The sequence below is a fragment of the Phyllobates terribilis genome, unplaced genomic scaffold, assembly GCF_046119375.1.
Source record: "Phyllobates terribilis strain yellow unplaced genomic scaffold, ASM4611937v1 Scaffold_12__6_contigs__length_324123572, whole genome shotgun sequence".
Taxonomy (NCBI): Eukaryota; Metazoa; Chordata; class Amphibia; order Anura; family Dendrobatidae; genus Phyllobates; species Phyllobates terribilis.
The window spans coordinates 301,316,580-301,341,486 of record NW_027362772.1 but is presented as its reverse complement, the minus strand read 5'-3'; the positions used below and the strand labels follow the sequence as shown (position 1 = coordinate 301,341,486).

Below are 24,907 nucleotides of genomic sequence, written 5' to 3'. Positions count from 1 at the left end.
GATACAAGGAATTTTAGGGGACTTTTTTCCCAGTATATCAGCTGGTGTTTCACCCCGAAGATCTTCATTCCTCCATCCTTATTCTTCGTGTTATTACACTGCACCCTATCTGTAAGAAGCTGTGAACTTAGGGACTTTAGGCTCCTTTTCCTAGTAACATATTTAAAGGGTAACCATCGTTTTAATTTTTATTTAATAAATTAATAAGAAACAAGAAAAAAATAAAGTTTCTAATATATCTTATCAAATAAATCTGCTTCTTTCTCCATCTGGACTGTTCTTTCCCCCTCGATACATGGGTACAATCTGTACTCAGAGAAGACAGATTTTCCCATTACTGAGATAGGAGATAACAGTTGGTGCTTTTCAAATTCTATGGAGGAAGGAGGAGCTAGAGACATTCTGCTGCAACTTCTGCGCAGACATTCCCCTGCAACTTCTGCGCAGACATTCCCCTGCAACTTCTGCGCAGACATTCCACTGCAACTTCTGCGCTTACATTCTCCTGCAACTTCTGCGCAGACATACCACTGCAACTTCTGCGCAGACATTCCCCAGCAACTTCTGCACAGACATTCACCTGCAACTTCTGCGCAGACATTCCACTTCAACCTCGGCGCAGACATGCCCCTGCAACTTCTGCGCAGACATGCCCCTGCAACTTCTGCGCAGACATGCCGCTGCAACTTCTGCGCAGACATTCCGCTGCAACTTCTGTGCAGACATTCCGCTGCAACTTCTGCGCAGACATTCCCCTGAAACTTCTGCGCAGACATTCCACTGCAACTTCTGCGCAGACATTCCCCTGCAACTTCTGCGCAGACATTCCGCTGCAACTTCTGCGCAGACATTCCCCTGCAACTTCTGCGCAGACATTCCACTGCAACTTCTGCGCAGACATTCCACTGCAACTTCTGCGCAGACAATGCCCTGCAACTTCTGCGCAGACATCCCCCTGCAACTTCAGCGCAGACATTCCGCTGCAACTTCTGCGCAGACATTCCGCTGCAACTTCTGCGCAGACATGCCGCTGCAACTTCTGCGCAGACATTCCCCTGCAACTTCTGCGCAGACATTCCCCTGCAACTTCTGCGCAGACATTCCACTGCAACTTCTGCGCTTACATTCTCCTGCAACTTCTGCGCAGACATACCACTGCAACTTCTGCGCAGACATTCCCCAGCAACTTCTGCACAGACATTCACCTGCAACTTCTGCGCAGACATTCCACTGCAACCTCGGCGCAGACATGCCCCTGCAACTTCTGCGCAGACATGCCCCTGCAACTTCTGCGCAGACATGCCGCTGCAACTTCTGCGCAGACATTCCGCTGCAACTTCTGTGCAGACATTCCGCTGCAACTTCTGCGCAGACTTTCCCCTGCAACTTCTGCGCAGACATTCCGGTGCAACTTCTGCGCAGACATGCCGCTGCAACTTCTGCGCAGACATTCCGCTGCACCTTCTCCCAAAACTTACAGTTCTCCATCGAACCTTATGAGCACCAACTGGCATCTCCTATCTCAGTCATGGAAAAAACTGTAGTCATATAATTGTGAATTGAGAGTTTTGAGAATGATCGATCAGTTTTGGAGGAGAAAGAAGCAGATTTCCCTGCTAAGGTTTATTACAAAGTTTCTTATTTTCATATGTACTATTGGATTACAGGGGTTAAAAATAAAATTCCAATTACTCCTTAAGGTTAATATAAAGGGGCTCTCTACGATTTATATAAAAAAAAGTAGCCAAGAACAGAAAATCGATTAAATAATAATAAAAAAAAAAATAGGACTCACTTTTTCTGTCCCCTGCTGCTCTAGCTACACCCGGAGCTGCGGTTGCTGGAGTGCTGGGTGATCAAAGAGGTGAGTGTAGATTTTTTTTTTAAATCTGGTAAATCCCTTTAAATCTATAATTTTATTAGAGAAATTAATTATTTTATAAATTAATAATTTCTTCCATAAACAGTGCCACCATTGTCCACAGTTTGTGTCTGGTAATGCAGCTCGGCTCCATTTATTTCTATGACTATAACACTAGTCTGAAGCCATGACTGGGGGAATGGTGCTATTTTTGGCTAATCATGGGTGGCCATATTGGCTATTAGACACCAAGAGACGCTTCTAAATATAGATTAATATTTTGCGATATTCCGACCCTTTAATGTATGTGAAGCATGACAGCGCTGAGGTAGGGGGGAGGGAGCAGCTTTCTCCGGGGAAAACGCAATTATTTGCGGCTGTACAAATTGGCTTTATTTGGAGCCGCGAGCCCCGCGGTCGCTGCCGTTCGGCTTGGCTCCTGTTTAATAAGATATTAGTGTTGCGCTGAATCATAAGACGGAGTATTACCAGGAGAGCGGAGCGAGGGCCGCTCCAGAGCAGCGTGCGTGGAGCAGGCAGATGGAATGATCAGAGGTTGCATGCTGCGTGTTGGGCCTCAGACTCAACCGCTGAGAACAAAGGGTTTTATTTTTTATTTTTTTCAAAGCCACCAGCCCCCGTCCTGCCACCGCCCGGAGAAAAAACTTTTTCAATATTAATCCGGCAGCTTCTCATCTCCGCTCGAGTATCATTTATTGGCCCCGGGCAGAGCCAACCGTACGACATGATAACCATATTTCCAGGCGCGTTCTGTGAACTGACGGGTTTATCGATCGGACGTCTACCTTGCTGCGGCGTGGCGTCTCCACCATCGCCGTGGGCTCCTGCTCGTTAATATACATCGGCTTGGTGATGGTTAATGGCGGCGCGGTGACTGACGCACCGGGAGACAGCTCAGCGTGAATGAGTTGGGTGGGCTCTCGGAGGCTTAAATCTTCTTTCAAAAGGCCACTGGGCTCGGCTTCAAAGCCTCTGCCTGCAAGTACAGAGGAAAGGAGGATTAGAGAGCAAATTGGCCCTTATCACCGGACCGCCATCCGGAGGAAGGACCGCTTCACAATCTATCATTGTTTTCCGCTGCCGTACACCTGAGGACAATGGAGCAGCAGGAGGGTTACACCGATGTCATAGATAAAAGGAAAATACATGGATAATACAGAGAAATCATTCAGTGCATAAGTAACAATTGCATAATGTAATGCTACATCAGTATATACCGGACTACCTCTGCTGCGCTACATGGAATTTGCAGCCCAAAAACAACTGGGGTGGAGTTATCAGGTTGGCATCTAGAGTGGTGCAGGAAGTAATAAGCGCCATCCTGCAGCTTTAACCCGAAATGTCATTTCCAGCACTTATGAAGATTGAAGGAGGGACCACTAATATAAAGAGCAGCGTTAACTGAAATGCGATTTCTGACATGTAGCTCGGCATGTCACATGCAGCTTGGAGATGGCAGCAAAATTATAAAGTGCCAACCTGCAGCTTTGACTGAAGTGTGATTTCTGGCATGCAGTTTGTAGAAAGCTTCAGGAAAAAAAAAAGTTAAAGGGCCATCTGACAGCTTTAACTGAAGAATAATTTATGGAATGGCAGCTCGGCATGTCACATGCAGCTTGGAAGAAGCAGCAGAATTATAAAGTGCCAACCTGCAGATTTAACTGAAGTGCGATTTTTGCCATGCATCGTGGTATGTAGCATGCAATTTAGAGGAGGCAGCAGAAAATAAAAGTTAAAGCGCCATCTGGCAGCTTTAGCTGAAGTATGAGTTATGGCATGCAGCTCGGCATGTCACATTCAGCTTGGAAGAAGCAGCAGAATTATAAAGTGCCAACCTGCAGATTTAACTGAAGTGCGATTTTTGCCATGCATCGTGGTATGTAGCATGCAATTTAGAGGAGGCAGCAGAAAATAAAAGTTAAAGCGCCATCTGGCAGCTTTAGCTGAAGTATGAGTTATGGCATGCAGCTCGGCATGTCACATTCAGCTTGGAAGAGGCAGCAGAATTATAAAGTGCCAACCTGCAGATTTAACTGAAGTGCGATTTTTGCTATGCATCGTGGTATGTAGCATGCAGTTTGGAGGAGGTAGCAGAAAATAAAAGTTAAAGCATCATCTGGCAGCTGTAACTAAAGTATGATTTATGGCATATAGCATGCAGCTTGGAAGAGGCAGCTTTAACCGAAGTGTGATTTCTATTCTGTAGCATACTGATCGGAGAAGGCAACAGAAAAAAAAAAAGTTGAAGCGCCATCCTGCAGCTTTTACCAAAGTGTGATTTCTGGCGTGCAGCGTGGTTTTTCTTGGGAAAGGATGACAAACAAAAAGTCCTGCCGGAGTAGTCAGGCGGTATGAGTGCATATCCCTCCGTACACCTATCTGTGCATAAAGATGATCTGTTGGTTCAGCACACAATGTAAACATTATTCCCCCCCCCTCACTATTCCCTTCAGGAGATGCGTTGCCCTTTCCTTCCCAAGAAATACAGACCAATGGGACAATTACCCATGATCCAAATGATGCATAAGCTGGAGGCAGCGCGCAGCAGCAGGGCCCACGCGTTTCGCTCGTAGTATATTTCTTTAATTATAACCCTATGTTGCAGCGGTCTCTGGTGGTGTCTTTGCCGGGTTATCAGCAATTACAGCCTAGCTGTTAGGATGTGTGTAATTGCATTCATTTGTCTAAATTAAGGCTCCCCACTGACTGCTCGCGTTCATGAATTCACAGGCTACGATCATCCCAGGAAGCGAGAACGCGTCTCGTAAGCAAACCCAGCCAGACAGAAAAGATGTCTCCAGCGGTGACGATTAGCGCTCCGCTGCTGACTATTCCCATAATGATTTCCAAGTTCTCGTTAGAATCCAGTAAGCAAATCTTGGTTAATAAAGTCTTGTACGTGGGCCCGGGAGTTCGCCAAAGTGCCGCGCGTTAATCTAGCCGCGCCGTTATTACAATTAAGTGAAACAGGAGATAGATATCTTTATGGCTCAATATTATTTGATGTTAGATCCTAAAAATAAGTAGACTAATCCACGGCGAGGAGCGGGCCAGCAACAGGGATAATCTCACTCTGGGGGTCCGTAAACCTCTCTTTGATGCTTTGGGCTGACATTAAAAACATCGATGGGAAATCTTTATCTGCCGGATTAAACTCTTTGCAGCCTTGAAAATCGCTCTTCCCAATCAAATTGAGGATGAGGGTCAATAATTGATCTTGGCGATGGGGCGATGCACATTTCGGGCTGGTAATGTAATGGTGGCGGGTCCATAGAGGACAATAGGAAATGAAGCATTTCTACAATTTGCAAGGTGAAAAAGGCTCCGGTGGTTTCCAAGTCAACACGTTGAGTATGGTCGGATTTTTCATGTTCTTTGGCCTCAGGCAGTAGAAATCACACAAAACACATCAATCTCCAGACTCCGACTGCGCTAAATGCTGAATGTAACCCTCTGCATCCTTATATGCTGGGTGTAGCTACAACGGATGCAGAGACAACATGTGACTCCGATTCTTGGGTGCCCAAAAAGCTCCTCCAAGATTTGCATGGACAATGCCCCGAAGCAGCATGTACATTGGGGTCCCATAGCAGTGAAGAGAAGTTATCACCTATCCACAGGATCCAGGAGGGGGTCCGATCACTTGGACCTGCACCAATCGGCAGAACGGGGAACTTGTATCTCTGATAGAATGGAGCGGAAGTTCACATGATCGTCCACCACTCCATTCATTCTCCATGGTGCTGCCGAAAAAAGCCAAACACGTCACTCATCAGTCCTGTAGAGAATTAATGGAGAGTTGGTTGCGAATGCGCAGTGCCGCTCCATGACAAGGATAAAAGTACCGTGTTCTTCCGATCGGTGGGGTCGCCGTAGTCGGATCCCCACCAATCAATAAGTTATGACCTATCCCTGACTTCTCTTCACCAGGCAACCCCTTTATCGTAAGTCTCTACTCTTATGAGTATGGTAGTAATTGTGATGTGTAAAGCAAAGTTCCAAAATTGTTTTAGGAGAAGCAAACTTGGAAAAAGATGCTAATTTCCTAAAGGGCCACAAGGAACAAGAACCCCCGGAACATATAAAAACCACCCAGTATTATATAATGCAGTGTGGGGCTATTATTTGGCAATTATGGGAACGATATGCCATGACTTTAAAACATCTAGTCAACTTTGGTGGGACCATTCTGACAGGTAATCAACATATTTTTATCTCCACAACTCTGCCTCCCCCCGTCTGTGCCTTTGTTATGCCCCTTTAATGTTATTTTGGCCTGGGTGCCGTAAAACAAAGTAGCATCTTGGCATAATACACAAGAAACTTTCTTCAGCTTTCTGGAAGATTTTGGCAAAGTCCAAGAAATTTGGCAACTGTTCAGTGAGTTGAGGAGGTCTCCCCCTTTTCTGGCCCATGAGCGTTGACAAGTGTGCTTTATGTGAAGAGGGGGCCAAACTTTGATCTGGTTCAGCTTTGTGTCTCCCTGACTGTTTTCCTAGCACAGTGGAGCTCGCAGCCACCCGGCTGTGAAGGGAGAACTTAGAAGGGGACATAGCACGACAACAGTGCAGCGATCACTTCATTCTCCTCATTCTCCAGAATAGGCGGGATCTCAGAGGTTCTTCATTCTCCAGATAGGCAGGGTCTCACAGGTTTTTCATTCTCTAGATAGATGGGGTCTCAGAGGTTCTTCATTCTTCAGATAGATGGGGTCTCAGAGGTTCTACATTCTCCAGACAGGTGGATTCTCAGAGGTTCTTCATTCTCCAGATAGATGGGGTCTCAAAGGCTCTTCATTCTCCAGATACATAGGGTCTCAAAGGCTCTTCATTCTCCAGATACATAGGGTCTCAAAGGCTCTTCATTCTCCAGATACATAGGGTCTCAGAGGTTCTTCATTCTCCAAATAGATGGGGTCTCAAAGGTTCTTCATTCTCCAGATAGGTGGGATCTCAAAGGTTCTTCATTCTCCAGATAGATGGTTTCTCAGAGGTTCTTTATTCTCCAGATAGATGGGGTCTCAGAGGTTCTACATTCTCCAGACAGGTGGATTCTCAGAGGTTCTTCATTCTCCAGATAGATGGGGGTCTCAGATGTTCTTCATTCTCCAGATAGATGGGGTCTCAAAGGCTCTTCATTCTCCAGATACATAGGGTCTCAGAGGTTCTTCATTCTCCAGATAGATGGGGTCTCAAAGTCTCTATATTCTCCAGATACACAGGGTCTCAAAGGCTTTTCATTCTCCAGATACATAGGGTCTCAGAGGTTCTTCATTCTCCAAATAGATGGGGTCTCAGAGGTTCTTCATTCTCCAGATAGGTGGGATCTCAAAGGTTCTTCATTCTCCAGATAGATGGTTTCTCAGAGGTTCTTTATTCTCCAGATAGATGGGGTCTTAGAGGTTCTTCAGTCTCCATATAGGTGGGGTCTCAGAGGTTCTACATTCTCCAGACAGGTGGATTCTCAGAGGTTCTTCATTCTCCAGATAGATGGGGGTCTCAGATGTTCTTCATTCTCCAGATAGATGGGGTCTCAAAGGCTCTTCATTCTCCAGATACATAGGGTCTCAGAGGTTCTTCATTCTCCAGATAGATGGGGTCTCAAAGTCTCTATATTCTCCAGATACACAGGGTCTCAAAGGCTCTTCATTCTCCAGATACATAGGGTCTCAGAGGTTCTTCATTCTCCAAATAGATGGGGTCTCAGAGGTTCTTCATTCTCCAGATAGGTGGGATCTCAAAGGTTCTTCATTCTCCAGATAGATGGTTTCTCAGAGGTTCTTTATTCTCCAGATAGATGGGGTCTTAGAGGTTCTTCAGTCTCCAGATAGGTGGAGTCTCAGAGGTTGCACCTCACTGTTCATAAATTGATGCCATATCCTAGCACTACAGCATTAGGGGCTCTTGCAGAGCATCAGAAGAAGGTGATGAAGCTATTTGGCCATGGTGCCCTCAGTCTTCTCCAAACCCCTGGGTAAGAGAAAACCTTCCTATAGACCAGGGATGTCAAACTCAAACACCAAGAGGGTCAAAATAACAAACTTGGACAAAGTAGTGGGCCAACCAGTATACAGTATAATGGTCCCCACATAGTCTTCCATACAGAATAATGAGCCACACATAGTCCTCCAAACAGAATAATGAGCCCAACATAGCCCACCATACAGTATAATGGCCCTACATAGGGGTGGTGGTTCTGGTGTTGAGGGCCAAATATAATCACCATGGGGGCCAGATTTGGCCCGCGGGCCACAGTTTGACATGTGTGCTGTAGACACTGGATTCATGCTTGACCTCATGCCCTGTCCATAATGCCACAGTTCAGTTGAAGTAGATTTATTGCACTTTTATGAGTTTCCATTGATGCTCCTGCCATTTCGAGCCTCGGCTGCTCCTGGAAGAAATCGTTCCGTTTTGATGTCCTATAATTCTATGTATTTAAATGTCACCGCCAAGTTCCAAGAAGGGCACCGAAATAATACCATATCTACGCTCTCTCAGACAGTCGGGGAATGCTTTCGGGGGTGGGAGGGGAGCGGTAGTGGAGACATTTTTGTATTTTTTGTGACTCATCTTAAAAGGGTATGGATGATTACAGTTAGCAAGAGTCAGACTGCAGAGATTTTGAGGGGCGGGGGGAGATTTTATCTGATTTCGTTGGCTGATTTAACTTCAAGTAAAAAAACCCTGCAATATGAGGAGAAGAAACAAAATTCCCAACATGAAACAGCAGTAGCGGGTGCTTATCTATGTGAGCAGTAAATATATACGGTTGTCTCTGAGCTAGTGGGTGCAGATTATCTGCTATGCTGTCTCCCATACTCAACACACACAGACAGGAGGGATTGCTGCTCTCTTGCCTCTGTGTAGCACATGTTCAGGAGCAGCAGAATCATGGAGAACATTATATAAAGGTACTGAGCAGAGTAGCAGTGAATCCAGTACTGAGGTGAGATAAGACACTTACTGGAAAGCATTTTCAGCATGGAAGACATTATACAGTAGTTGAATCCACACAAATGCAAACTTGAAGCCAGCAAGTTGGTATAAAGCACGAAGAAGTGGGGCCATGCCGATGTAATTTGAAGGCATGAACAGTGGTTTCTTTTTTTTTTTTTTAATACCTGTAGTATACAGTAGTACTGAGCAATGTAGATGTGAATTCAGCTCTAGAGGTAAAATGCTTACTAGAAAGCAGCAGTACCTGTGGGTCTATGCCTGTGCATCTGTTTCATTCTGCTTCTCCCTCCTTTCCCCTCCCATCCATGACTTTAATAGTCAGCTGTAATCTCAGTGAGCTGGAAGTCCATCTTGGGTTGACCAAGACAGATTTTAGCAATTTTTGACTGTGAATGATAACTTCAGGAAGCAAGCGGGAGGAGAACAAGAATCTCATAAGTGGAGAAAGAAGCAGATTTCTCTGATAAGATATATTACAAAGTTTCTTATATTTTAAGAGCTCTTAGTACATTGAGTTATTATTAAAGTCAATGTATAACCAGTACGCATTAAGCTCCAGAGCTCCCCCTAGAGGTGGGTACATGCAATCCGAATACTAAGCTTTACATCCATGTTGCAGGGGAATAGGAAATCTTCATCTAAAAAGCGGCGCTGAGTTATTATTAAAGTCAATGTATAACCAGTATGCATTAAGCTCCAGAGCTCCCCCTAGAGGTGGGTACATGCAATCCGAATACTAAGCTTTACATCCATGTTGAAGGCGAATAGGAAATCTTCATCTAAAAAGCGGGCCTCCGATCACTAAAAAGATGTGTTAAAATATGAGTCAAAACAGGAATATATTGCAAAAAAAACAAGTATTGAAAAGAACAATACCTCTGAGGTGCTTCACCTTGTGATTGCCCCTTTTTTGCTCCTTGTGCTTTCTTCCCTTGGAGTGAATCCCCGGTGGTTGATTTTCTCTCTCATGATAAGAAAATTCAAAACTTTGGAACCCTTCTTGCTTCCTCGAGCCCAGATGCCCGTTATCTCCCGACTCCCCCGCATCCTCTCCAGCTAGAAAAGATGGCACCCCACCACGAGTCCTATCTTTCCTGCCCGCTCCTGACCTCCTGTGTGGTCTCTCGGGATGTACTTGATGCCACACGTCTTCACTATACTTGTTCTCGGAGATTTTCTTTCGTTTGGCTCTGGGCTCGAATGCGTTGGCACACATCAAAATATTCATAATTAAAAGCAGCAGGACGACTAGCTGAAGAAGTCCGCCGAAGGGAGACGTCATTTTTCAAAGCGTTGCACCTGTAGATACATCGTAGAGACGAGAGTCATTATCAAGGACACTCCGACAAAGGGAGAGAACATCTGCTTTTTAACAAATTGCAAATTAATTACAGGGCTTTTAACGAATCGCATAAAGGGACGGCGCGGACACGTCACAGGAAACAAACGCTTGATAAAATGAGATCTTCTAATTTGTACAAAAAGTAAAGTAAAGCTTGGAAATAATCTGAATTTGAGCATAGAAACATCTTAAAGTGCCTCTGACATGAGAAAGCAGATATATAAATGCAGTCTCATCGATAAGAAGACCATCAGGAGTTAAAATAATGGGAAGTAAAAGCTATTACTATAAAGCCCCAGATTCTGAGTGTTGTTTTTTTTTTTTTTTTCACTGTGCCTAGAATCCTGCTGGAAAGGATATTAAGGAGGGGCCAGCGAGGCTCCGCCCAAATCTCCTTTTCAGCTGAATGCCAAACATAGTTACAATCTCCTAGAAGCTGGTTCTATGAGTTATGGAAAGAGTAATTTAACCCTTTAGGGGCACTGTACAGTAAAGTGCTGCTGTTTATGTCACATTTTTTATATAAGGCACCTCTATTATAAAAAGCCCAAGTGGCTAACGCACATAAATCTACCAAAAAAGATTTTTCATCTTTCATTTTTTTATTGGAATATACTAGAAATGATCAAATCGATTCAATGCGAATTGAGTTTGTGCAGAATTTTTAGGCTCCTGACAATTTCAAACAATTTGCAATTCTCTTTGCGCGTATCGTCTAAAATTTCCGGTGTCATTTTACACATCACAGAAGATTACATCAGCCTGAGAAAGGTAACGTGACCTTAGGTGGGCACCCCCATAATGCTTTGCATTGTGATAGCACAGCCAATCAGGAGGGAGTATCACAGCCTATATAAAAGCAGAAGCAGGGAATGCAGCAGCCATTTTAATTTGCAGAGTGATGTGGACGTCACAGCTCATAGTTTAGCAATAAAGATAAGGAGAAAAATCCATAAAACACAGAAGAAACTGTACAGGCAGTTTATGACAGCACAGCAGTAATTAAAATTAGTGCATGAGGAAAAGAGAATAGATCCATACATATTTTTTCAGGGCAATTAGAGAATTTGCAGCATTTTTGATTTGCAACAAATTGAATTTCCTGGGAAAATTCAGCAAAATTTGAATTTAAAAAAAAAAACAAACAGTTTTTCTCCAGAAAATACTAATCGCCCCTCCACCACCTGACAGAAGAGGGCTGCGCTGAGACCACTACAGATCATGGTGCTGATTTTCCGTCTGACAGTAATAAGATCCTTGGCTGTGACTTGATCCTGCAGACTTGTAATGAGCTCTGTAATACAAGCGGGGTCATTTTTCTTCCTGCCACTTACAAGCGCGCTACAAATCTAGAGCACTGTATTTATGTCAAGTCCGGGACGGAGCTCTAATGAGGAAATCTCCTCACTACATTGTATGGCATGTAACTACATAAAGGCACATATGTATAGTATATATATATATATATATATATATATATATATATATATATATATGTATATATATATATATATATATATATGTATACAGTCATGGCCGGAAGTGTTGGCACCCTTGAAATCGTTCCAGAAAATTATTGCAATTACACGTTTTGTTATACAAATGTTTATTTCCTTTTTGCGTATTGGAACAACACAAAAAAAAAAAAGAGAAAAAAGGCAAATTGGATATAATTTCACACAAAACCCCCAAAGATGGGCCGGACAAAATTGTTGGCACCTTTCCAAAATTGTGGGTAAACAACTTTGTTTCAAGCATGTGATGCTCGTTCAGACTCACCTGTGGCGAGTAACAGACGTGGGCAATATGAAAATCACACCTGAAACCAGATAAAAAGGGGAGAAGTTGACTCAATCTTTGCATTGTGTGTCACACTAAGTATGGAGAACAGAAAGAGGAGAAGAGAACTGTCTGAGGACTTGAGAACCAAAATTGTTGAAAAATATCAACAATCTTAAGTCCATCTCCAGAGATATTGATGTTCCTTTGTTCATGGTGCGCAACATAATCAAGAAGTTTGCAACCAATGGCACAGTAATTAATCTCCCTGGACGTGGACGGCAGAGAGAAGTTGGTGAAAGGTTGCAACGCAGGATAGTCCATATGGTGGATAAGCAGCCCCATGCAAGGTCCAAAGAAACTCAAGCCGACCTGCAGGCTCAGTGAGCATTAATGTCAGCGCCAACTATCTGTTAGCATGTGAATAAAATGAATCGCTATTGCAGGAGACCCAGGAGGACACCATTGCTGACACAGAGACATAAAAAAGCTAGACTGCAGTTTTCATCTTGTGAACAGATGAGACCAAGATAGAGCTTTTTGGTAAAGCACATCATTCTACTGTTGTAGGCCGGAATGAGGCCTACAAAGAAAAGAACACAGTACCTACAGTCAAACATGGTGGAGGCTCAAAGATGTTTTGTGGTTGTTTTGCTGCCTCTGGCACTGGTGCCTTGACTGTATGCAAGGCATCATGAAATCTGAAGATTACCAACCAATTTTGGGTGGCAATGTAGTGCCCAGTGTCAGAAAGCTGAGTTTGTGTCCTAGGTCATGGGTCTTCCAGCAGGACAATGACCCCTAACATACTTCAAGAAGCCCCCAGAAATGAATGGAAACAAAGAGCTGGAGAGTTCTGAAGTGGCAGCAATGAGTCCGGATCTAAATCCCATTGATCACCTGCGGAGAGATCTTAATATTGCTGTTGGGAGAAGACGTCTTCAGATACGAGACCTGGAGCCATTTGTAAGAAGAGTCGTCCAAAATCCCAACTGAGAGGTGGAAGAAGCTTGTTGATAGTTATAGGAAGCGATTGATTTCAGTTATTTATTCCAAAGGGTGTGCAACCAAATATTAAGTTGAATGTGCCAACAATTGTTTCCAGACCATTTTTGGGGTTTTGTATGAAATTATGTCCAATTTGCCTTTTTTTTGCAGTTTTTTTTTGTGTTGTTCCAATACACACAAAGGAAATAAACAAGTGAAATTGCAATAATTTTCTGAGAGAAATACTTCATTTTCTGGAACAATTTCAAGGGTGCCAACACTTTTGCCCATTACTGTGTATATATATATATATATATATAATATACAGTATATATATATATATATATATATATATATATAGTGTAGGGATTTACTCTCTCAGGTAGGCATTGGGTAGCGTTCACACAGGGCAATGTGGTTTGGTCCAAATATGTGCAATTTTATTGCTTTCATAAAACTCCAAGGGATTCAACACCAAAGTCACAAAGGTATAACAGCAAATAAACAGTTCATTTCTTAGGGCACATATATGTCAGTACTGGCTCACCCGAACAGATTGCAGTCCTTTCTCTTGGAGCAAACTTCATACACAGAAATACCAATCCTACCAGTCTCGGTATCCCCTTCAGCCTGAGCTCCAGAAGCTTCTAGTGCTAAACATAAGTATTCAACTCCGGGCACACTTCACATTGAACAGGCTGCAGCTTCCACATGTTACTCTGCAGCTCCAACACACAAACTGCTCAGCTTTCCTAGCTGATCCATGCAGTCTCCTTTCAGAGAGAGACCCTGATGTGTCCCTCTACAGCTATAGCTTTCATTTTGGCTGGTCACTCACCGGCTCGAGCACACCTGATTCTGCTTTATTCAGCAGTCTGACACATCTAGTGAACACATGCCCTGTTTCTTAGTCAATGCTAGTCAGGTGCATCTAATCAAGACCTGCAGTGCTAGGTCTTAACCACCCAGCCATCTTTAGGAAATGTAAATGGGTTGTCCACTTTGGACAAAGTAATTGAAGCCCTGCCAGATGCTGAGATGTCTTCAGTGTCCAGACCGCAGATTGGAATAAGGGCACTAATGGGAGCTCTATAGGATTATTGGGGCACTAGACCAACACCTATGATCTTCGGTCACCTACTGCTCCTCCAAATTGAATACCGCCATCTTGAATTCCCATTTTCAAACATTTGAGGAGTCGGGATACTGACTACCGAACTATCAGGAACTATAATAAAGTCTTATTTCCAACAACCTGGAATAAATGCCCTTCTAGGGTCTGGGAAAGCTGAGTGACATCCCCTCTAACCAAATCGTTGTGTGCCTCATGAGTTTTCTCTGCCCCTTTTGCCTTCGCATCTCCATCTAGAGCCGCATTCCTCCGGAGGGATCTGGCACCTCGTAAACCAACTCGGCTAATAATGATAATGGGAAGAAAATTGAAAGACACATTGTCATCAAATATGTTATCTAAAAATTATGCAAATTGGGATAGGGCCACCTGATTTGCATATTTCCACCAAATTAAGTTTCCTTGATCAGCTTGTCCTGCTGGGATTGAATCCAGGGCTGGAGATACACTCTGCATGGTGTGCCAGCTCCTAGCCCAGGATGGCAGGGGGAGATGGGCGAAGGGTCCTGACTCGCTTCCAAAATATAGAGACCATAATATGGCAAGGAGACGAGAATTAGGTAGTGCAAAGGATCCAGCGGCGATGATGGGGGTATCTGAAGCGCGGAGTATCCTGGCATGAACAGACCCGGGTACAATCTGCTGATATAAATTGTGCTCCAGATTCACATGCAAATTAGTGTAATTAATCATTGTGATGTTTCCTTTTCATTTCCTTCTCTCCAATTTATTCCTTCCCTGCTGCTCGACTTACTCGGATAGAGCGCCTCCTTCCCTTGGGTGCTCTCCAATGTACTAAGATTTCTGCCAGGCTTGCACAGCTGCTGCAGTCACCAGCCTTCCACCCAGCTGACACCAACGCTGCGTCCTGGCACTGAGCGCCCCCCGTCCACTTCTCTATAACCAGCAAGTGCTAATCCATTAATTACCCCCGTGTTATCTCACCTTATGTAAATGTGCCATCAAATATTAAACACTGTTCTCAATATGGAATTCATTAGATCTCGCGGTTACGGTTATCTGGGGATTATCCGGATCAATCATCCTGTAATCGCCGCGGTGCCCCGAGTACCGGACCGTAGGCAAATAGTTATGGCCATCATTACAGCCCTCCCAGGGGTCTCCATCTAACTTTCCAAAACTTCTGAACTTGGCCTTTAAAGGGTTATTCCCCCTAAAAACAACAAGTTATGCCCTATCCTTCAGGACATCTGCATCAGCATTGCCAAGATCAAATCTTTGGAACCTCAAGAACTGGGTTTTACAGCCCTCCACTCCATTCATTGACTTTGGGACTGACGGAAATTAGGTTGTCCCATAGACAATGAATGGAGTGGGTCCGCAGAGCCAAGTTCTCCAGGTTCCAAAACCCCGATCTCGGAACTGCTGAGGGTCCCACAGGTCGGACCACCAGTGATCAGCAAGTTATCCCCCATCCAAAAGATAGGGGAAAACTTATAACTCTCTTAGAGGACTTGTCATATAAAAGTAATGTTCTTTTAGTCTGGTGTAAATGCCACCTTCCTCCTGAATCTGGCGATGTGTTGATTCTACGCCTCTCCGTTCCTGAGATATGGCCTCCTCTTCCCCAGTATAAAAATCTAGCTCTTTTATCCAACTGGGTGGTACGGTCAACTCCACTTTGTGGGCGTCTTCTTGAAGACCACGCCCGCTTGGTCAACTCCGATTCTTCTTGAAGACTCACTCAACATTTCCCTCCAAGATACTCAGTCCTTGAGTCGTCCTCTAGGCAATATGTCCTCCATTACAGCTGGCACTAGGGTCGTCAGTCAATATTCCCAGGTTTCTAAATGGCCGAGATATGGGACCTGAGGGCAAAACACTAGCTAACGATGCCTATAATAGGAGGATATATCAACTGCCACCTATTGGTATGGACTCTAAATGGGGCTGAGCTGCAATACCAGGCACAGCCTATGAACAAGAGTGGCGCTGTTTCTGGTGAAGAAGAAGCAGGACCTTTTTTTTTTGCACTGGGTGACAACTCTGCTGGTAACTAATGGTGGCGATAATGGTTGTATATATAACGGAGCTGAAATTAAAAAAAAAATGAATGGAATTTTTAACTTCAAAAGTGAGGGTTAATTAAAGGGTTTGTTCACTATGGACAATCCCTTTTTGTTGGAATAGTGGTAAGATGATCGCTGATTGGTCATGGAGAGATCAACAGGAAACCCAACATCAGGTGTTTGATTTCCCTGCAGCGCCGCCACAGGACAAATGAAGAATTACACAGTGCCCTATGGGTCCATGCACACAGATGTTGCGAGAGACACTCTTGCTCTTAGATGAGGGTCTTGAATGGATCCCCTACTCTCCTCTATGTGCTTTTCGACAAGATGTTGCATGCTGACAGTTATATTTTCTGCTTTAATGCAAATTTTTGCAAATGGTTTTGTAACCTAGACACCCCCTTTAAGGACCGCTGCTCTCTCCATGTTGGGTAAGGGGGCTTCCCTCTTCAATATATGGGATTCTTATGGTATATTCGGATTTAAAGCCGCAGGATTGCGTCCTTGTTACCAGTTGTCATCAAATCAAAGACCAAAGTGTTTTCTGCATGAATCAAACCTCGGGGGTCTCGGCGCGTTTATCGTCTTGTTACGAGGAGAAGACCACGTCTACTCTCCATAAATTCAGAGACTTGGCGAGACCGAGGACTTCACGGGGAGCTGGAATTAAACCCTCAATAAACATCAAAGATCTGCTCCCCTGGCCGTGCACACGCTGCGTCTGCTCGGCGGTGGCCGCATTGTCGCTTTCTGGATCTGATATTAAAGGGGAGGAGGGGGGTCCAGCAAAAAAGACATTGGCGGTGAAGAAGAAGAGGCAGCTGCGGTGGTCGGACGGGCGCTCCGGCCCTTTGTTCTTCTCTCTTCCCATGCTCCGCAGAGGATTTTATGAGAAATCGACAGACTCGAGAGCATGACCCGTGTGCAGCGCTACAGGCTACAAAGCGCCAACACCATCATTTGTTGTATTTTTTTTTTTTTATTTCATGTTGTGCAGAAAAGCATAAAAAGCCCAAATAATAGCCGTCGACCCCTTCTCTCATATAGGTTATTCTCCAAAGAAGGCGGCGTCTAGAGCAAAAATCAGCCAAATAGCTGCACGTTTAACCCTTTCACAAATCAGACTTTCTAGAAAAGGAGAAAAAAAAAAAATCACGGTTTACAAAATATCATAAAATGATAATAAAGCGAAAAATAATTCCATAGAAAATATAGAAATCAGTCAATTCTAATTAAAATGAAACGTTTAGGGTATATGATAAAAAAAACGAATTAAAGGTTTTGATTAATTCCTAAAAAATAGAAAATAGTTATATGATAAAAAAAAAAAATTAAAAGACAAAATATTCTGAGATTATAAATTGTATTTTGTAGAGATTTTTTTTTAGCAAAATTGTTGGAGAAAGGAGGCAAAAAGTTCACCCCTGGTATGTGGTACATTGGCACGCTGGGGTATAGTTGTACAGTACAAAGGGGTGATGTATTTTGAATCCATGGGAAACTACAAACGCAGCAATAAAATTTGCCAACTTTCCCCAAAATATTGGGAGGCTCCTATGAAAAAAGGGGAGAGACCATCTGTGCTCCAAGAAGAGTTGGTGAATCTTGTTGGCACCATTGAAGTCTTCCAGAAACTCTCGGTCAGCAGCGTCTCCCTCATTGAGAAGTTGGCATTAGTAGACTAAAGGGGTGCCGAGGCAGCAGAGGCTCCCGCTCTGGGGTCTGAAGAGCCCAAAGTCAGACGTTGTTGCTATAGTCAATGCCTCCATTTATTTTAGAACAGTTTTTTAAAAGTTGGACCCTAAAGTTACCCGAGCCCAGTGCAAAATCTGTAACAGGGCTCATCATTCCCAGTGCCAAGATCCGAACCACGGAGGGATAGGGCACACCCAAAAGTGGGCAATCTTATCCGTTTTGGGTCCTTTCTGGGGTGGAGCATAAATGACCAAGTTTTTTTGTGACTTGTAAGTACGACTTTGGGTCCCTCCGGCACCAGGGTCCAGTTTGCAGTAACCCGCCAGTCATTATGGCTATGCCCCATTAAACAATGGCGAAATATTCATGAGACGCGAGCGCCATCATAGCCCGTCCCCTCTGTTCCTAAGGGATAACTCCACCCTAATTCTTTTGCATGGCACTCCGCTTGATTGTGACATGTTTTTGATCCTTGGGGACACGATGGCTCCCTTTAAGATGAATGGAGCCCAAAATGGGCAGCATAATTTTATTTTAAAATAAAGAGGTTATCTGGTCATTTTTGGGAAGTCTTTAGGTGCAATGGGGCAAGGCTTTAAAATGTTCTGCAATTTGGGATTAAAATCTTGGCAGGAAATTTATTTAGAATGTAAAGTATTATGTCACCTATGGATGTAACTATAGGGGAAGAAGTCGCCCCTGTAACCTAGGAGGACCCAAAAAGGTCCTTTTGGCACAAGTTGGAGATTTTGCATTGGGGCCCAAAAGCTTAAAGCTTACTTCACCTTTGACTGGGTAAAGGGGTTCACAAAGGGGAAGGGCATTTTATGTTCCTGCCCCCTGGGAGGATACGGGGTGGGGTGGGGGAGGGGTACAGCGTATATACGTGATGCTCTAATGCATTAATATGAAGAAGTATGGCAAATCCAAACTGCGCCAATTGTTTTTACCTTTTGTGCCCATGGATGTGACACACTATGGCGGTAATTTTCCTGTTGTCCAGTTGGCCCTCGATTGGATACAGCTTGGATAATTTGGTAATTGGCATCTTGGCGAGGAGATATTACCGCTGATACTCGAGCCCCCCACACCTCGCCGCCGGGACCGCCGCCTGTTGCTATCGATATAAATAGGATTCCTGTTTTGCCATCTGTGATTTATGCAGTTTTTATTTAATTATTATGGAAAGCGTAATGCCACCCGCTGTCAGAGCGGACCCCCCTGAATTCCCACCACCGACGTGCGCCCCTCTATGATGCCCCCCCCCCGATGGCGCTGACATTCCTCCTCTGCCTGTTCTTTATCGGAGATGCAAAAATCGGCATTTTAATAATAAAGGTGATGGATGCCCCGTCAGCGGCGGATGATTAATTACACTTGTAATTAAGGCCAAAGCCGAGATAGATCTACGATAACACATGCTGCCGGACCAGATAATGCCGCCGGCCGGGACCACACAATGGGGCCTTAATGTGTGACAAATGGGGAATGGCTGGCGGTCCGTCCATCTGTCTGCGCGCAGTACCACCCAGGGAAGAAGCCATCAGTCTGCCCTAAACTACATCCTATCACACGGCCTCATAGGCAACGTGGAAGAAGCATGGCTGAGGTTTCTGCAATTTATTTGCAATTGTCTTTAACCCCCTCTCCTGAAACGCTCTGTGCTGCTTTGAAACCCTGCTTCTTCCAGTTTCCTCTAATCTCCATCTCACATTGTGACCCTGAACTGTGACACGCAGCCCTGTCCTTACCAAGAGCATCACAGGAGCGGGCAGCTCCCTGCCTCTCCTGAAATACTCTGTGCTGCAGGGGGATCCTGCTCCTTCCAGTCCTCGCAATCTGACACTGCCCTGTCACTCGCAGCCCTGGGTTCACTAATATTATATCAGCAGACAGGTCACTGCCCCACACAAGATCAGCACCATCCTCTCCTGAAATACTCTGTGCTGCAGGGGAATCCTGCTCCTTCCAGTCCTCGCAATCTGACACTGCCCTGTCACTCGCAGCCCTGGGTTCACTAATATTATATCAGCAGACAGGTCACTGCCCCACACAAGATCAGCACCATCCTCTCCTGAAATACTCTGTGCTGCAGAGGGATCCTGCTCCTTCCACTCCTCACAAAATCAGGCACTGCCCAGCTCTGCCCTCTCCTAAAATAGCTATAAGTGGGACAGGGGTCTGGGACTGGTTCCTCTGCGGACCCCTCTGTCACACACATGGTAGATTGGGGTCCGGGATGTCACTACCTGAAATACTCTGTGCTGCTGAAGACTCTGCTGCCTATGCTTCTTGCATGATGATAACACTAACATATCAAGATCAGCACCATCCTCTCCTGAAATACTCTGTGCTGCAGAGGGATCCTGCTCCTTGCACTCCTCATAATCAGACACTGCCCTGTCACTCGCAGCCCTGGGTTCACTAATATTATATCAGCAGATAGGTCACTGCCCCACACAAGATCAGCACCATCCTCTCCTGAAATACTCTGTGCTGCAGAGGGATCCTGCTCCTTCCACTCCTCACAAAATCTGGCACTGCCCAGCTCTGCCCTCTCCTAAAATGGCTATTAGTGTGACAGGGGTCTGGGACTGGTTCCTCTGCAGACCCCTCTGTCACACACATGGTAGATTGGGGTCCGGGATGTCTCTACCTGAAATACTCTGTGCTGCTGAAGACTCTGCTGCCTATGCTTCTTGCATGATAACACTAACATATCAAGATCAGCTCACTCCCCTCCTGAAACCCTCTGTGCTGCTGAAGAAATCGCCTCCTTTCATCTCATCCTGTATGAGACTCCAGACTGACAACGTTCTCCTGCACGGATACATTGTAACAAACTATAAGGACTGAAGGAAGACATTTGTGGGATTAAATCTGTTTTTTTTTTTTTTTTGTAGACTGGATACAATTGTGTGACAAACCCTCAGCTGTGAGAAGTAAAAGGTTATATCGGCCTCTAGATGTAAACGAGAAGGTTTCCATTCACTGACAAGAAGCAAAAATGGCGACAAATAAGAACAGAAAAGAGTTTAGAAAGTTCATTTTTAAATAATGAAACTTTAGAATTTCCGGCCCCTTCCCGGCCGCTGTATAGACTGTAGGTATATAGATGTATACTCCAGGCTGATCGGCACCCGCTCATTTATTTGACTCTTGCACTCTGTGCTGTTATATTAATGGAAAGTCGGAGCAAATCCCAGCGCACGGTGACCCCGGGCCACTAGGACCACCAGGGCCGCCTATTACACCATTAGTTATTTATACCAGTCGGCCCCGAGCGCTGTTTCTATAATCTGGGGATGTGCGAGGTGTCGGGGGCAGCGAGAGGAGGGTGCCGGATATTTCAGCATTTATTCCATGGCGGCTTTTTCTATAACACGATCCATATCTATAGAGCTTCCAAATAACAAAAAAATCTGATTTTATTGGCTGAAATTTGCCCAAAATCAAAACAAAATACCCATCAATAATAGACATATTAACTGACCAAGGAACTGACTTGGCTATGTTCACACGTTGCGTTTTTTTTTTTTGCTGCGTTTTTTGCACTACCCATTGCTTTCTATGGGTGAAAAACGCTGCAAAAAAACGCTCAGTCAGGAAAAAAAAAAAAATCCAAAAGGTGTGTGCATGAGACTTCTGAAATCTCATAGACTGTGCTGATACTGTAAAACGCAGCTGAAAATTTGCATAAAAAAAAACGCATTAAAAAAAAAAAAACGATGCAAAAATGCAACGTGTGAACACAGCCTTTTATTATCGTGCCACAACTAAAACAACACGGATTTGTAGGTTGGATATGCGCAGGCTTTATGGAGGATGTTCCTGTTTTTAAACTTAAATAAATATAAACAAAAAATAAATAATAAATAAATAAACAAACGTCTCTGTTCTTCGCATCGTTTTAATGGATCAGTAAAGCTCTTTTGTTTACTTGGATAATTTGGAGATTGAACGCTGGAGAAGGTGTCCCCTTAAATGTACCCCACAATATCCCCCGTTCCGTTGCCTCCTTGTGGCCAGAGGTGATTATTGCACTTTTTGATCCCCAACAGGGGGCCACAACTATCTCGTTCTTCTCATATGGGGCAAAGGGACTTTTTGGCACCGGTATGACTAAAACCCCTGCATCCACAATAGTAGCCCCCCTGCTACTGACTACTAACCAGTGGGATCCCATAATAAACGAGATGATCGTCTGCACCAGTTTTGACCAGCAGCAGCGATATGTACGCACGTAATACCGCCATATATCACACACTGCAGCATTAACCTATAAGAATAGATTTGAGAAAACTCCTGAGAATGTGGGGGGGGGGTCACACCCTGTACCCCTGTGCTAACAATGAGACCCCCGGGGACTGTACATAATACAGTCATATATAGTAATTAGATGCATCAGCAGTAATTACAGAGACACGGGCGCATCCAATATCACCCGTGACATTTACATAATCAATACGTGGCCGTATACCGGGGGAGGGGTGCGGGTCTATAGCCGGATCATCTGTGTAAGCGATTCTGCGATGACTTTGTAAGCAGGAGGACGGGGTGGGGGGGTTAGATGTTGGCGCTGAGTTAAGCAATTTGCTATTTCACTGACGGATCCATAGAGGTTTCGCCTTTGTTCCGACTTAAAGGGGAAAACACACCCAAAAGTGATGGTCGGACGTGTGTTCGGTCATAGACCAACGATAGCTGACATGTTAGAAGTTCACTTTAGTCTGGACTTTATATTGGTCATCGACACTTTTAATATTGGGGGGTCATTCACACTTGAGACCTCCCTTTAATAGGTAAAATCAGAGACCTATGTCCAGTGCAGATCCAATGCTTAGAATCTAATTTTTGCATAATATAGTTCCCATAATGATCCTATAAGCCTTAGCGGATCATTGTGGGGACTATATTATGCAAAAACTAGCAAAATCACAATAGGGGCACAAGTACCAGCTCAGCAAACTATTGGTGTTGATAGGAAACCATCAGTAAGTAGGTAAGTCTCTGCCAATGTGCACCAAGTAAAACCCTCACCCAATGATGTCCTACAACAAGGAGGGGACATATTGTTGCCTACACACCAATTTTGATTGGTAGGTGGTCTAACGGGGAAGAGGGTCCCCAGTGGGGACAAGGATCATTGAGTTTAATGGTCTCAGTTTAATGAAGGGGCGGAGGGGGGGGGGGGGGGGGGGGTTAAGACTGTATTTGGGAAACCATAACAATGGCTGACATCAGGGGACCTATAAGGGTTGTGACCATTTCCATCAATGGGGTCACACAAGATCAATGACCTTAATGGAACAGATGACTGACCATATGTACACATATAGTAAAAACATACAGGACCAAAGTATGTGACCCCGTTCTAAGTAGTGAATGCCTGAATGGGCAGAACTGGAGGAGTACCGGGGCATCATGGCACCACTGCCACTTTTCCTACAAGTCCCGATAGTGTTGCCCATTCCCAGTAGCCACAACAGATCTCAGCTCTTTCATTGGGGGCTTCATGCATTGGGGTCTCCACGGTTGAGCAGTTGCCCATAAGCCTCAGATCACCTACATGATGCCAAGCACTGGCAGGACCGGAGTGAGATAGCCACCAATGGACCATGGAGCAGTAGATATATATTCCGCTCCATCTCGTGGTCAAATCAAGAGATCGGGGTTTGGTGGAGGCCAGGAGAAGGCTTCCTGCCCCAATGAAAAGTTTGGAGGAATAAAGGTTGGCAAGTTCTGCCCCAAATCAAGAAGGCTACTCAAGAGCATTGTGACCGAGTAATAGTTCCAGAATGACCCTTTCCTGGACTCTCCCCCCATGAGAAGTAAGAAGCCAAGTCTGAAGAGCAAAACATTGATGGCCCCAAGACTTCACCCTCCTAAACTCATCAATGTCCGACCTCAGACACGACCACATGGAGATGAATTCTTGTAGTGGACGACCTTCTAGGAGAGACTGGAGGCTGATACAGCAGAAGAGGAACATTTTGTAAAATCTCTGATACATTTTTCAAAAAATTGATTCGATCTCAAATAATCTCATCCGATTTGTATCATAAATGCAAAGATTATTACAATCAGGGCGGAGAATGGGTCCGATCGGAAGTCCGTCATTGCACCGTTCATCTCAGGTTATTTCCTTAATGAAATTCCATAAATAAAATGATCATTAAAAATTTTATATCATTACATTTTATTTATGTTTTTTTTTTTCTTTTATTTCTTTTATCTTTTGATGTATTTCATTACATTACATTTATTTATTTTTTAATTCATTTTTTTTTCTTTTATCTTTTGATGTATTTTATACAGATATATACATTTTTATCTCTGTATTTAAGTCATTTATATTCTATTTTGTCATAACAAATATGCCTTGAAATAATTACAATTATTAATAATATATATTTTTTATTTTCACGATATTTTATCTAATAATTTATTACACAATATATTTATCGTTTTAATCCTTTTCTGCGGCTTAATAAGTTATTAAATTAAGTTATTATTGACATAATCCCCTCTTAGCAATTCTTCGCACCACATTACAGTGATTGTACACATGCATATATATATCCATGTCTAGCCATACTTCTGTTGTAGCTATATATATATATATATATATATATATATATATATATATATATATAAAAACACATGCGAACCTCATATGTTATAACACACAACTACAAGATACAGATTTCACAATTTCACATTCCCAGCATTAATCTATACCATCAGATGTAGCAGAGCTGAGCTTGTCATTTGAAAGAACTCACAAAGGTAGCAGCACATGAATCTTTTTTTGGTTTTACATGGGACTGCAAATACAAGTCTACAACACTATGAGAACACTAATATATAAGACAATAATAAATGCCATCTTTACCCATGTTAAGTAAGAGGAATAACACTTTAAGATTTCTAGAAATGTCCCCACCCCCCTCTATACAAAAGACAGAAGGAAAGAGAGAGAAGCTGATTGCTACAATGTACCGACAATAAGTAATGTATCAGAGGAGTGAAGTGAATGTTAAATGCCCATAGAGGCTGGCACTGTACCACCTATGCCAGCCACTGTCTGTGGAGAGA

General features: G+C 43.9%; 1 protein-coding gene across 1 annotated transcript in view; it reads right to left on the bottom strand.

Moving 5' to 3' along the window:
- Nucleotides 1–24,907, bottom strand: part of DRAXIN (dorsal inhibitory axon guidance protein) — a 32,214-nt gene that overhangs the window by 7,039 nt on the left and 268 nt on the right. The window contains exons 2-3 of the mRNA XM_073655409.1: nucleotides 9,718–10,140; nucleotides 2,668–2,858 (exon numbers count right to left, since the gene is read on the bottom strand). Of these exons, the coding sequence (XP_073511510.1) occupies nucleotides 2,668–2,858; nucleotides 9,718–10,123 (597 nt within the window). The 5' untranslated portion in view covers nucleotides 10,124–10,140. The remainder of the gene's footprint in view (nucleotides 1–2,667; nucleotides 2,859–9,717; nucleotides 10,141–24,907) is intronic.